General features: G+C 49.5%; 1 protein-coding gene across 1 annotated transcript; it reads left to right on the top strand.

Moving 5' to 3' along the window:
• Positions 1–1,037: 1,037 nt before the first annotated feature.
• Pla2g2d (phospholipase A2 group IID) lies at positions 1,038–6,219 on the top strand. Its single transcript, XM_051171809.1, has 4 exons — positions 1,038–1,153; positions 4,296–4,440; positions 5,015–5,121; positions 6,003–6,219. The coding sequence occupies exons 1-4, from the start codon at positions 1,111–1,113 to the stop codon at positions 6,146–6,148; spliced, it is 441 nt and encodes a 146-aa protein (XP_051027766.1). The 5' UTR covers positions 1,038–1,110; the 3' UTR covers positions 6,149–6,219.
• The last annotated feature ends 8,801 nt before the right edge of the window (positions 6,220–15,020 follow it).

Raw genomic sequence — 15,020 nt, forward strand, 5'->3', positions numbered from 1 at the left:
ACACACACACACACACAAAACGCTCTCAACTAGCTTCAGGAAGTGAAGGAAAGACTAAGGCTGGCATGGGTCTCAGCTGGCAGAGTGTCGGCCTAGTGTGCGTGGGGCCCTGGGTGGCAAGCCTGGAAACTCACAACTGGACCTGATGGCGCACAGCTGTCATCCCAGAACCTGGGAGGTGGAAGCAGACTGGAAGTTCAAGGTTAGCTTTGGCTAAATGGAGAGTCTGAAGCCAGCTTGGGTTACATGAGACTTGTCTGGGGTCGGGATGGAGGACCAACTACAAAGCACTACATGTAACATTTTCCTAATTTGGTAAAGTGACAATATGGAGGCTGCAAGGTGAGAGGTCTATAGAGAAGCATGCAATAAACTGAGAGCGGATAAGTAGATAAGTGATGATAGATGATAGATTAGAAGGATGATAAATGTTAGATTGATTGGCAATAGGCAAATAGACAGATAGGTAGGTAATTATGTACAAGGATTGATGATAGATTATTGATAATAGATATGATCTTAGATAAATAATAGATTATTGATGATAAATATAGATAAAAAATAAGGACGTAAACAAGGTACATGATTGATGGTAGATTATTGATAATAGATATGCTATTAGATAAACAATAGATTATTGATGATAGATAGATATAGATAAAAAATAGTACCATAAGGACGAAAACCAAATTGCCAGTCGTGTTTCCTGTCTTCACAGATGATCCTAAATTGTAAGTTGCCTGTTTTTCAAGTCTTCTCCTGTGGGGCTGGGGTTGTGGCTCAGTGACAAAGTGCTTGCCTGCCTTGTCTAGGTTCTATCCCCTAGACCTTGAAGGTGCTTGCTGCATCTTGCATTTTTGATATATATATATTTTTAAAATAAAAAATCTGGGAGTGGGGCCAATACCTAAAAAAAATAATTAACCCCAGAGTCCTAGAAAAGAGGAAGCAGGAGGCACGTGGGACACTTCTGCAGGGGCTGGGAAAGGCTCGGAGGTGGGGTGAGGTGGGGGAGGGAATGGGGGGGATGGAGGGGAGGACGTACTATAAGGGGCTGCCTGTGGGACAGGCAACTTCTAATAGCTGCCTGCCTTGCTCTGTGCTGGAACCATGGGGCTTGCCCTGCTGTGTGGGCTGCTGCTGCTGCTGGCTGGTGAGTGGGGACAGGTGTGAGACTGGGAAAGAAGTGGGATTGAAGGCAGATCCATGACTGGGCTGCTCTGATCCTGGGGACATTAGAACTCCAGTCCCCAGCGTTTCTGCCATCAGCAAGGAATCACCAGTGGCCGCAGGGCCCCTAGCACACTGGCTTCTGGCTTCAATCAGAGAGCTGGGCAAGATTGGACTGTGTGGCATTCTGGGAAGAAGGTCTCTCTCCTTGTACTGTGTGGCATTCTGGGAAGAAGGTTCCACTCCTTGGACTGTGTGGCATTCTGGGAAGAAGATCCCACTCCTTGGACTGTGTGGCATTCTGGGAAGAAGGTCCCACTCCTATTGGCAGGAAAGGGGGGGGATGTCTGGTTTCTACTCACTCTTTAGAAGATCAGATTTGAAAACATGGCTGCTTGAAAATTGGCTTTACTTTGTTTGTTTGTTTTCTGTTTGTTTGCTTGTTTGTTTCAGGACAGAGTTTCTTTGTGTAGCCTTGGCTGGGTTTTCATTTCTTAATCCACTTCAAAATATATGATTTTTAGAAAGGCCTTTCATTTAAAAAAAAAAAAAGATTTTAAAGCCTTGCAGCCGCAGTGGCACACGCCTTTAATCCTGGTGCTTTGGAGGCAGAGGCAGGCAGATCTCTGAGTTTGATGCCAGCCTGGTCTACAGAGTGAGTCCAGGACAGCCAAGGCTACACAGAGAAGCCCTGTCTCAAAGAGAAAAAAAAAATGTGTCCCACACCCTCGAGAGGGACACATCCCTGCGTTACAGTGAAGCAATCAGCAAACATGCAATGGAACCACAGAACTGCTCCTTCACTGTATAGAGGCAACGCAGTGCAGAGGCACTCTTCTTAGATGGATCTGCATTCACCCAGCACATCTGGGCAGCACGTCCTAGGCCAAGCCAGCCAACCGTTTCATCTCCTCGCCCGCTCAGTGGACCACAGCATCCTCCCTGTCCCACTGAAGATGCTACATGAGAGCTGAGCATCAAAATGGCAGCAGTGTCCGTTCTGGCCACGTATTCCTCACCCCTGGGCATGGAGGGATTGCGGGGTGGGGTGGTGGTGAGGCTTGGAAGCGCTATTGAGATAGGAGTTACGCTTTGGTGCGCCCGCCACTTGGCCTTATTTCCTCAGGCTTGGTTTGCCTCACTACCAAACGATGATGCCACACAAAGAATGCGGAATCTAAGCTGAATGCATTTCTTGCCTGCCAGGGCGAGCTTTGAAGCAAAGGAACAGAGGAGGGGGAGCCTGGTATGGTGGCTCACAACTGTAGTCCCAGCACTTGGGAGGCTGAGACAGGAGGATAGCAGTAAGTTCAAGGCCAGTTTCCATTACAGAGGGGGTGGGGAATGCTCAGGGTGGGTCCATGGAGAAACAGAGAGGCCAAGGAAGGCAAGCTTCTGAATCCAGATCTCCAGTTGGTGCCCAAGGTCTTGCAGTTCGTTGTTTGTGGTTCTGCATCATGGAATAGGAGATTTTTTCTAATTCCAGATGGGAATCCTAGATGATTCCCAGGGGCCTGGGGTCACTTCTCAGCACATCAAGGATTACCAAGGTCTCCCTTTAACATCTCTCAGCCAGGAGCACTGTGCCAAGCAGGAGTATGCACACCCGACTCCCACACAGAGGGAACGGCTCCACTCACACAACAGCCAGACACTTCTAATTGCAGACCAAGGTCCCCTGGTTATAACCACCTCTTTGTCCACTGCACTAATGCCTTTCAGTACCCCTTTTCTCACACCAGAGTCCTCCAACATGGGCCTCTCCTCTCATTAATAGTTACTATGTGTGCCTGAAGTGACTCACTGTGATGCCAGGCCAGGAACCAGCAGCTTAGTCCCTACTCCCCTAAGCCTCCTGGCTGCACCTGACCTGCGCTCTCTGCATTCTTGACACTTTATCCTCATCCTTTCTGTTTCTCTCATCTCTGCCCTGAGTTCATCAATTACACGTGTTTTATTTCTCCCAATTTAACATAATGTCTTCCTCTCTCCCAGTAAAGCAAATTTCCCCTAAGATCAATTCTAGCCGGCAGCTAGGAGGCCTGAAATGAGCAGCTTTGATTTCTAAATCACAGGGCCTCCCTGGAGACCTACCAGGCTGCTGTAAGAGCTTCTCCAGAGAGGAAGGGCGGGCTGCGGGAGGGAGGGAGGGTGAGTCAGGCCTCCTCTTCCCATTCCAAGTGGGAAATCAGAGGCAGAGCCAAACCAGAAGGCATTGTTTTTGATTCCGCCTTGGTTTTCTTCCTTCTATGACCTTGAGTAAGTCAGGGAGCCTCCGACTGCGCATTTGTAAGATGGGGGTTACCAGTGGATTCCTGGGTTTGGGGGACAGCCTGGTTGCTAAAGCTCTTGCCTCGCAAAACATGAGAACCTGAGACCGAGCCTCAGAGCCCTAGTGGAAAATGCCAGATGTGGTGGCATGTGACTGTTGTTTCAGTGCCTGACAGAGACAGGAGGATGCCTGGGTTTCTGGCCAGCCAGTCTAGCCTAATTGGTGAGCTTAAGACACACACACACACACACACACACACACACACACACACACACACACACACTCACACTCTAAATAAATAAATAAGTTAAAAGGGATGGAAGAATCAGGAAATTAATACATGAAAGACGTGTACTAAGGACTCAGTTCCAGTCACTGTGTTTTTTATTTTACCTTCTTAGTTCTGGGCACAGAACCTAGGGCCTCACGTGGTAAATGTGTGCCCTATCAGGAGGCCTCATATAGGATGTGTGTGCTGTGCCTTATCACCAGGCCTCTTGTGGTAAGTATGTGCTCTATTACTAGGCTGCACTTGGGAAGTGTGTACTCTATCACCAGGTTAACACATGGTAAGCACGTACCCTATCACTAGGCTACACATGGTAAGCATGTGCTCTATCACCAGGCTGACACATGGTAAGTAAGTACCCTATCAGTTGGCGCGTGCTCTATCAACCACTAAGCTACACCACCCAAGCCAACACTTTTAAATAGGAAGAGCAATTGTCACTATTTGATGACGTCACCATTTCAAGTCCCTTGCTTGGCTCAGTACAGTTGTCCCCCACCACTCGCCCTTCCCGTGGGATCCTAGCACCCCATAACCTTCACCCCTTTTCTTCCTGCTTGGCAGATATGACTCCAACCCAGGGTGGGCTCCTGAATTTGAACAAGATGGTCAGACATATGACTGGGAAGACAGCGTTCCTCAACTACTGGCCCTATGGCTGTCACTGTGGACTTGGTGGCAAAGGAGAACCCAAAGATGCCACAGACTGGTAAGCTCCCTCCCTGGCCTACTTGGGACTCCCCTTCCTTCCTTGTTCACTGGTTCATTTAGGAAATGCGTTTTGCTGAGCATGAACTATGTGCTGGGAACTCTAGTAAGTGCTGATATAGCCCATCCCTCTTGGAGCTGGCCTTCTAGAAGGTTCCCCCAGAAGACCTGAAATCCTGACCTCTTCCTAACCAAACGTTAATATCCAGTACTCCTTGGTACCATTACCCGTGTATTCCGAAGCCCAAACTCATTGCCTGTGCTTATTTGGTTTTCATAACCATTTGGAGAGTCAGCCAGAAAAGTTACATGACCTTGGACAAGTATCTCAAAGCCCAGATGTTTGTTTATCCATTTGTGAAGTGGAGACGATACCAGCACCTCCATCATGGGAACAGGTGTCCAGTGAACAGGTGTCCAGTGTACAGGTGTCTGGTGTACAGGTGCCCTTGACCAACAGCAGCTTCTATGACCTCAAGGGAACCCACATGTCTTTTATCATCCCTGGTGGGTATGTGCGTGTGGGGAGCAGACAGAGATCAGAGCTGCTGTGCCCTGCTTGCCTCTTCCTGTAGGTGCTGTCAAAAACATGATTGCTGCTATGCGCACTTGAAGATCGATGGCTGCAAGATCCTGACAGACAATTACAAATACAGCATTTCTCAGGGTGTCATCCAGTGCTGTGAGTGCCCAGAGCTATGGGGCACTGGTTGGACCTGGGAAGTCCTGGCCATCCCTGTCTCCATAGACCCAGTGTGGCATTACATGGAGCACTTGACACCCCATACTGTTTCTCTCTGGTGGGCAGTGAGGAACAAGCAGGAACAGGGGTTGAGGGTATGGAGAGGACCAAGGGGACACCCCACCCTTTTGGTATGAAGAAGGCGGGCCCATCCCTGACCAGCTGTGTGTTTAATACTGTTTAACCTCTCTGAGATTTCATGGCCTCATTGGTAATCTGTCAAAACAAGCCAACAGGAAAAACTTCAGGGGGTGCTAGCCACCCCCATTCCCATGGGGAAACACATAGGTATCCTCAGTATGGCCTTTCTTTCCTTTTGCTACCATTGGACCCCAGAACACCTCACCTTAAGGTTAATTGAAATGTGGGAGTTAACTGAGATACTCCCCTTGTGGGAACACTCACCCGCTACCCCAGCTTTCACTAAGAGCTGAGCTCTGAGCTGGGACGGCTCCTCTATATGCCTTGTTCTCCTGGAGGCCTGTAGCTCTCCTGCTTCTGCTTGGCACTGTCTGTCTGTTCATTCTGTGGGCCTCTGCCACTTGCCTTCCCACCTGTCCATTTTGTTCCACTTTCTCCATCCAAGCCTAGCACCTCAGCAGCTGCCCAGTGAATGTGTAGTGAACAGATGAGGTGACAGGTAAAGGAGTGAGGACACAGAGAGGTGGAGGACCCGAGCACTGTCCAATCAAAGAGGCTGTTGGCGTGGAGGGTTGTCTCCAAAGATCAGCAGGGACCCTGTTGCTTTCAGGAGCCCCTCTGCACCCCACACTCAGTCTCAGGGACAGATACTGAGCCATCGCTGTTTCTTTCGTCCACAGCTGACAAAGGGAGCTGGTGTGAGAAGCACTTGTGTGCCTGTGACAAGGAGGTGGCCTTGTGCCTGAAACAAAACCTGGACAGCTACAACAAGCACCTGCGTTTATACTGGCGGTCCCGCTGCAAAGGCCAGACTCCCACATGCTAGGAGAGTCCACTCTGTCTGTCCCCTGGAATCCACCCTGCTCCAGGGTACCTCAAGCATTGAAGCCCTGCAGGACTGCTTCTTTCCACCCCAGTATGTAGTCTTTTAGACTAGCTGGCTTTTAAAGTCCTCCTTGCAAGGAAGTCTGGCCTTTTTTTTTTTTTTTTTTTAAATCTTTCTTGATCTTTCCTGACCTTTTTGATCTTTCTATCCTTGGTGCTTCCCTCCCTTCAAACTCTTGTCTTTCTGGACCAAGGTTAAAACTTACATATGGGGCTTAGAGGTTAAGAGCACTGACTGCTCTTCCAGAGGTTCTGGGTTCAATTCCCAGCAACCACATGGTGGCTCACAACCATCTATAATGTGATCTCATGCCCTCTTCTGGCCTGCAGGTGTACATGCAGGCAGAGCATTGTACTGTATACATAATAATAAATAGTTAAATCTTTAAAATATTAAAAACTTATGTGTTCAGAGCCCGGCCCTCTGGCCCTGTGACCTTCTCCCAAGCAAAGTTTAAGACCCTCCAGGTTGAGCCCAGACCCATCTTGGATTCAGTGGCACCCTCATGTCCAGGTAGTCTCCTAGAGCCAAGGCCAGCAGGGGTTCCCCCTACAACAGGGACTCAAGGGATGGGGGAACCTACAATCTCCCAGCTCCGGGTGCTGGAGCTTGGTCTACTGTTTGTGTGTTGTGCTTTCTCTGGGGTTTCCTGCTGCAATGCAGGCTCAGGGGCCCCTCCTTTGGAAGCCTCTCTTGGCTGGCCCCTCTCCCCAGCTCTAAGGACTTTTATGCTGGACTGTCTGGGTGGCGTAACACCCCACATTTCTCCTGACACTAGGATGGTGAGATGTCCCAGAGGCATGCCTCATCCCAGGCCTGGCTTCTTTACCTGGTTCCCTGGAAGCTTTCTCCCAAGAGCCTTCTGAATAAACTGCCAGCAGAAGAGCCCCCTGACTCAGGCTCCACCTCTGGGAAAACACACTGTGGTAACATTTACACGCTCCATCATCTTCCTCCCTCCCAGGACCATAGACCTAATTGCAAAACCTGGAGCTGATGCTGCAGCCAAGGAAAGTGTGCTCATTAGAGGCAGGCAGAGTCGGGGGACAGGATGCTTAGAAGACCAGCTTCCCAGATGAACAAGGATGATGGCCCTTATAAAAGGGGGGGCTATGGTTTGAGGGGTGGTGTCGTTGGGTATCCTCTTTGGCTCAAACTGACTCAGTCTACCTCCATCCCTGCAGCTATTGGGATTGGAAGGACTCTAGCCGGCCTCGGCCTGGCAAACATGGCTCTGGCAGGCCTGGCCCTTCTCCCCCCATTCCCTCTGCTTTGCTAAAAAACATTAGATTGCATTCCTAAAGTCAGGCACCAAGGTCTGTTCCCTTATTTGGCAATTCCTCCTCCTGAGGCTGATTACCAAAGCCCAGCTGTCAAAGTATTAAAATCCAGGAATCAAAAGCCTCCTTTGGTTCACCTAATTAACATACCTCATCAAAATATACCACCACATTCTCACCCATTCTAACACAGACCAGCCTTTTTTTTTTTTTCTCTCTCTCTCTCTCTTCTTATAAATGACACCTGCAAGGTCATTTGCTGCTCTTTTCTGCCTCGGTCAGAAAGCAGCTGCTTTTACTGTGAAAACAGGGGTTTTGTGTGTGGTTTGTGTGTAATCCAGGGTCTGGGAGAGAGGCCCCACTGTGAGGGAGTCTTCTTCAGGAGTCTTTGAGGCTCCTATGGTTGGCTGAGCTGGTGTAGTGTCTGAAACAGAACACGTGTGGGCAGACGGTATCATCGGAGCTGGTGTTTGCCTGGTAACAACTGTTTCAGAAAACATCTGTCATCCTTGGGTGACTAGCTGTGTTTCCAGCCTTGGAGCTGAGGCATCCAGAACCACCCACACCCTCCAGGCTGTGACACATAACAACAAATGACAGGGCAGTTTTCTCAAAACCCTGGTGAAAGAATTCCCCGCTATGGACTCTGGGTTCAAATTTCCACAGTTGAGTTGTCCTTTCTAGTGGGGACTGTGAGAGCAGGAAGCGGTGTGTGTTAGCGATGGGTCTACAATGAACTTAGAACTGCTACTTTAGGGGCTGGAGAGACGGCTCAGTGGTTAAGAGCACTGTCTGCTCTTCCAGAGGTTCTGAGTTCAATTCCCAGCAACCACATGGTGGCTCATAACCATCTATAATGAGATCTGCTGCCCTCTTCTGGTGTGCAGGTGTACATGCAAGCAGAACACTGTATATGTAATAAATAAATCTTTAAAAAACCTGCCACTTTATTATTATTTTTTAATTTTATTTTTGGGGTTTGTTTGGTTTGTTTTTTTTCCCCTCAAGACAGGGATTCTCTGTGTAGCCTTTGCGGTTCTTTGTAGACCAGGCTTGTCTCAAACTCACAGAGATCCATCTCCTCTGCTTCCTGAGTGCTGGGATTACAGGTGTGCACCACCATACTCAGCTGCCACTTTATTCTTAAAGTCTAGTGAAAAAGAATTCCAGGTTGGGCATGATGATATCTAAGGCTGTGTGTGTGTGTGTGTGTGTGTGTGTGTGTGTGTGTGTGTGTGTGTGTTTAAAAGCTAGAGATAAAACCAGGATGGATATATATGGTCAGTGTGAGTACAGGGAAGTTAGCAGCCAAGCAATTTTAAACACAGTGCCTGACAGGATACAGGAAACCCTGAGTTCTGTCCCCAGCACTGAAAAAACAAACAAACAAATAAAACCAAAAAACAAACACACCAAAAACCCAGGGAGACAGTGCTTGCCTGTGACCCAGCACTCAATGGGTAAAGGCAGAAAGGTCAGAAGTTCAAGGGTATCCTTGGCTACATAGAGCCAACCTGGGCTACTTGATAGCCTGTCTTGGAAAAAGAAAAAAAAATGAAAGGAGAAAAAGAAGGAAAGAACAACAACAATAAAAAAAAGAAAAGAAAAAAAGGAAGGAAGGATGGAAGCAAAGAAAAGAGAAAAGAAAGGAAAGGAAAAACCAACAAATAAAATGGTGGTGCATGCGTATAATCCCAGCACTTGGGATGTAGAGACAGGAGGGTGAGAAGTTCAAGGTTCCCGGTGGTGGCGGTGGCGGCGGTGGCACCGCACACCTTTAATCCCAGTACTTGGGAGGCAGGCGAATCTCTCTGAGTTCAGGGCCAATCTGGTCTATAGAGTGAGACAGGATTGCTGTGTATCCCAGGCAACGCTACCAAGGGATGTTCGGATTACTTGGTAAATTGTAGCCAGTGAACCCAACAGATGCTAATGTTGTCTGTGAGTCTATTGTAGAAAGACACACATGGGCCTGTGTTCGTGACACCATGACTCACGACTCAGAGGCCATCACTGTACCAGAGGATAAGTGGCTGATAGAATCAGGATAGTGGGGGGCTGGGGGGGGGGTGCTGTGGCCAGAGTGACAAGCTGGGGCTGAGAATTGAGATGTGTCAGTGGGGAAGGCAGGGTTTGGGGCAGAGCTGTGCTTCCCTTTGTCTGTACGGTAAAGATATGGGACTCGGGACCCAGATAGACAGATGGAGTCACCAGGCCGCCACGTCCGTGGGCCTCAAGGAAAGAGGAGGCCCACATGCCCAAGAGTCCTGAACAAACTTTCTATTACTGGAACTGGGCAAGAAACAGAAAAAAGGGAGAGCCTCCCAGGGCTCTGCTCACTTCTCCTTCAGGCGAACCAGTGATGGACCAGAAGGAAGCATCTCCTGGGTTTCTGATTCCTCCACTCTGAGCCTACCAAGGGATGCCCTGCGGGGGAAGGGTGAGCAGCTCGGGACACCTGTCAAACACCTGGGAGCCCACTCCTTCCTCACTGCCTCAGACTCAGCTGTTGTTACTGGTGCTACAGAAATTCTGGGGATGAATCAGCTGCTGATAAGCACAGGGGCTGGAACTTGAACCCGGAGCTCTCTGGCTGCAGGGGCCTGTCCCACCCTGACTCCTACGCTCTTAACTGGGACAGCTTCTGAGTCAGCCCAGGTGTCATGGACTCTGCAGTGAGTGTGGGGTGGACTAAGCCAAAGGGACCAGGGGAAAATGTCTATAATTGCGCAATGGCGATGATGGTGTTGAAGCCCAGCCTGGTGGCAATGGTCCTGTAATCCAAGTTACTAAGGAGACAGGGGAAAGAAGATGCCAAAGTCAAGGCCAGTTTAGGATACAGAGTGAGTTCAAAGCCAGGCTGGGGAACTTAGTGAGACCCTGTCTCAAAACCCAGAGGTCAGGGGATGGAAAGACAGCCTGGCAGCCAAGAGACTCATTGCATGATCGTAAGGACCACAATTAGGGTCCTAGAAATCACAGAAGAAGCAAATGTCCTGGGCATGCCTAGAATTGCAGCCCTGAGAGGGACAAAGATGAGAGGGTCATTGGGGCTTTCCAGACTAGCAGAGAAACTTGAGCCCCCAGGTTTAGGGAAAGACCTTACCTCAAAGGAATGATAGGTTGATAGAGGGCACTTGATGTCCTCTTCTGGTCTTTGCTTGTCCTCCAAGACATATGTGCTCATGTATGTGTGTGTGTGTGTGTGTCTGTGTGTGTCTGTGTGGTTGGGGGGAGAGAGAAGGGGGAGGGAGGGAGAGAGAAAGAGAGAGAGGGGGAGAGAGAGAGAGAGGAAGAGGGAGGGAGGGAAGGAGGGAGGGAGAGAGAGAGAGAGGGAGAGAGAGAGAGAGAGAGAGAGAGAGAGGGAGAGAGAGGGAGAGAGAAGGAAGAGGGGGTGAAGAGAGAGGCCTGGGTTCCATCCCTATGTATCAAACAAGAGGGGGACTTTCAAACGGAGCCCTGCCTTATCTCACACTCAGCCCCTTCTCAGCCCTGGCCTGTTATAGTCCTCTGGCCTTGTGAATTCTGGGCTTTATCTCCATGGACCAGGTCAAAGTGAGGTAACTTGGTGATGCCTTTGACTTGTGCCTGGCTGTTTTTCTAGCTGGATTCTGCCCCTAAATACCTGTGGTCCTCCCATCCATCTTCCTTCCCCACCTTATGATATGCTTATGTGTGGCTGGTTTTTTGCTATCCCACACTGTCCCCTTGATGGAGACTGGAGGATAGGAGTATTTTTTTTTTCACTTGGAATTTCTGCCGCCCACCCTCCAATACCCCTACTTCCCAGACTGCCTGGATAGACAGAGTCAGGGCCTGGCTGTCGGGTGACCCAGATTTCGCCCTTTTAAGAGTTCTGCGGTTGTTCACTTGTTAGTTTCTCAGGCCTTGAAGTTGCTGGGTAAGTGGAAGATGACCTTGAACTCTAGATCTTACCTTCACTTTCTGAGTGCTGGGTTTACCGGTGTTTGCTTAGGGTAACAGGGATGTCTCAGTGCTGGGCAGTCACCCTTCCAACTGACCTGCATCCCCAGCTCTCCCTCTGAGGTTTCTTTTTCTAAATGGAAATAAGGAGGGTATTTTGAGAAAGCTCACAGCTGGCTGAGGCTTCCTCCTGCTTCCTTTCCAGTTTCTGCTTCCTCTGTGAGGGCTAAAGTTATGTTTTAAGTCTAAATTGCTGTGCTTAAGAGATCTATAAAAAAAATAAATAAATAAATGTCTCTAATCGGTAAGCCCCACTTGCCCAAAGACAGATAGCTTCCTGGGATGTTGGGGGCCGTGGTTCCTGTAAGATAATAAGCCCCTGCATTTTAGCTTCTGTAAATAAGCTCCGTTGCCCCAAATGCACAAGATGTGCTTGGCCAAATGTAGGTGGGAGGTTCCTAAGCAGGAAGTGTATCAGGATGCATGCTTGCCCCTGATTGGGCGAAGGCAGGAAGTATGTAGCCTTGTGAGTTTTGCACGTATAAGTCTCTGACTAACGTAATTTGGGGCCATAACTCTGGGCGTCCTGGTATGGACCTGGCTGGTGCCCTCCATCCTGACCAGTTTTTAATAACGCTTGCTTCAAAATTGGCTCAAAAACTGTGGTAGTGGTCTTATTCTTGCCCTTTGACTAACACCCTAGTTTCAGGCTTCTAGCTGAACCAGCTCTTCCCCATACCTGCCCTTGACTCCCAGAGATCAGCTGTCCCTCAGAGGAAATAATCAGCCCTCCCCAGTCCTGGGATGTTACCCACTCTACTGTTACTCTGCCTTGCACTCTCCTTCTCTTTCTTTTCTCCCCTCCCTCTCTCCTTTCATTCCTTCCTTCCTTTTTCTCTGCCTCCCCTTACCTCACAATTTTCACCTTTCTTTCATCTTTCAAACTAGGATCTCTATCTAACCCTAGATTAGGTAATTCTCAACTAGCACTTGCCTTGGAGCCCAGGCTGACCTCGAACTTGTTGAGACACTCTTTCTGCTTTGCACTTTCTAATGGCTCTTAATCCTCCACTCAGGCAGGGCAAGGATGGATGGTAATGCTCCAGGTATCCACACCGGGGCTGGGGGAGGGGCTATGGAATTCTTCTAACTGGATGAATAATAAGTGAATGAATCAATCGCTATGGCCTGCTAGGAAAGCCCATGCTATTTCTCCCAGCTGGGTCACTTCCTAGCTGTGTGGACTTGAGTTACTGGCTTTACTTCCCAGCCCTCAGTTTATCATCTACAAGACGGAATCTAGCTGAGAAGGACTTTTTGAGCGAATCTCCATCTCTGGATGAGCACTTCCCACTGATGGGAAGGTGGGATGGTGCTGAGGCTGGCCTCTACCCTTTTCTAAGTTACTCCCATTACATAAAACAGTGGGTTTTTTTTTTTTTTTTTTTTTTTTCAGGCTGTGCTGGACAGACAGGCTCCAGGTAGATCAAGGCACTTTCCCTGTGAACATGGTGGCTTTCCCCCTCTCCTCACTAGGGGATACTGGTCTGTGGGACTTTCAAATCTCCCACATGTGGGGCAGGCTTCTGTGGTGGGAACCAGGCAGCTTCCCTTTCTGTGTGTAGATTATGCAATCCCCTTCAGGCACCAAGCCATTCTGAGGGAGAGGGGGATTCCGCTGACACTGAAAACATGACAGTTTTGGCTTGCCACATGGACTCAGATTCCAGGTCTACATATATGGATCTCACTGGAGGGTGGGGTGGCTCTGCCTGTGAGTGTGCATGTCCCTGGGCATGTGTGTGAGTTTCCTGCTTTCAGTAGAACATGGCTGAGTGCTGAGACCTTGCTTTTTCTGCCTTTTTCTTCTTCAAGTTGGAGGAGATAAAGAGTCCACGCCTGCAACCCTAGACAACATCACCCTGATAGCCTCAGTGCCTTGCCCTGAGAGACTCTATTAACAAGCAGCCGTGACTCCATTTTGAGGGCGGAGATGATTTTATTGGGTTCCTAAGTGAACCAAGTAAACAATACCATGTCGCTGTCACTACTCTGTCAGCAGCTTTTGTTAGGACGGTCCCTTTTGTATTCACAACCTCAGGATCCTCACCCCCTAGATCTGAAGTAGATAACAAGAGCCTTCCTTCCTCCCTCCCTCCCTCCCTCCCTCCCTCCTTCCCTCCCCCTCTCTCTCCCCTTCCCCCCTCCCTCCCTCCCTCCTTCCCTCCCTCCCCTCCCTCCTTCCCTCCCTTCTTCCCTCCTCCCTCCCTCCCTCCCTCCCTCCCTCCCTCCCTCTCTTTCTCCTTCCTTCCTTCCTTCCTTCCTTCCTTCCTTCCTTCCTTCCTTCCTTCCCTCCCTCCTTCCCTCCCTCCCTCCCTCCTTCCCTCCCTCCCTCTCTCTCCCCTTCCTTCCTTCCTTCCCTCCCTCCCTCCCTCATTCCCTCCCTTCCTCTCTCTCTCCTTCCTTCCTTCCCTCCCTCCCTCCCTCCCTCCCCTCCTTCTCTGCTGCCTCTTCTTTCTCTCTCCCTGGTTTCTGCCTTGCCCACATGCTAGGCAATCACTTTACCGTTGATTTATACAACACCCTCCACCTTTGAGGGTGTGAGTGTCAAGACAGGGTCTCAGACAGCCCAAGGCTTGAGCTTGATATGTAGTTGAGGCAGGATTTGAATTCCTGAATCTTCCACCTCCACCCACTGTGTGCTGAGATTTCCAATGTATACCGTCATGCCTGGCTTCCCAGCCCTCTCTGTAGGTTTTCTATTTCTATTTTATTTTATTTTAAGTTTTGCTGAATTGCGCAGCTGTGTCTTGAACTTGGGATCCTCGTGCCTCAGCTTTCCAATTAGCTGAAAGCACAAGTGCCGACAAGCACGTGCGCACGCATGCATGTGAGTATGTGTGTGTGTGTGTTTGTGTGGTCGGTGTTGTGTTCCTGTGTGTATATATGTGTGGGTGTGTAGGTGTAAGTATACAGGTGTGTGCATGCACATGGAGGCCAGAGGTCAATGTTGAGAATTTACCTTGATTGTTCTCCACCTTATCTTTTGAGCCACAGTCTGGTTACTGAGCCTGGAGCCCACCTCTTAGGCTAGACTGGCTGCCTGGCAAGCCCCCAAAGACCCTCCCAACTCTACCTCCTCAATGTTGGCATTACAGAAGCTCACTATTGTGCCTGGCTTTTTATGTGGCTGCTGGAGTCAACCTCCGCTCTTTGTGCTTGCACGGCAGGCACTTTGCCACTGGAGACAGCTCAGCTCCAGATTGTGCCTGGCCTAACCTCGCCCTCTGAACAAGCCCTTCTTGTCCAGCGCTGGGCCTCAAGCAGCACTAACCCCACCTTCTTCCACTGGACACCTACAGCATACATCCATCCTTTCATGGGTCCAGTCTCTTGAGCCAAGGCACAGCCACTGAGCCGAAAAAGACAAGGCACAGTCTAGACTAAACTCTAGCCCAGGGGAGTCCATGGGCCTCTACCACTCGCCAACAGTTCAGCTGGTGAGCTTCAGCCCATGGTGAATCTTCCCAGGGGCCACTGAATATTTGATTCCTTGATTTTATTTAGAGCTTCTTGTGTATGCAGGGGCCAGTCATCTACGCTGAGCT

Source organism: Acomys russatus, chromosome 29 (assembly GCF_903995435.1).
Source record: "Acomys russatus chromosome 29, mAcoRus1.1, whole genome shotgun sequence".
Lineage (NCBI taxonomy): Eukaryota > Metazoa > Chordata > Mammalia > Rodentia > Muridae > Acomys > Acomys russatus.

Coding starts and splice junctions, on each gene's coding strand:
- Pla2g2d (XM_051171809.1), top strand. CDS start 1,111: ATGGGGCTTGCCCTGCTGTGTGGGCTGCTGCTGCTGCTGGCTG. Junction 4,441..5,014: donor CCCAAAGATGCCACAGACTG/GTAAGCTCCCTC, acceptor CTCTTCCTGTAG/GTGCTGTCAAAAACATGATT. Junction 5,122..6,002: donor TCAGGGTGTCATCCAGTGCT/GTGAGTGCCCAG, acceptor TTTCGTCCACAG/CTGACAAAGGGAGCTGGTGT.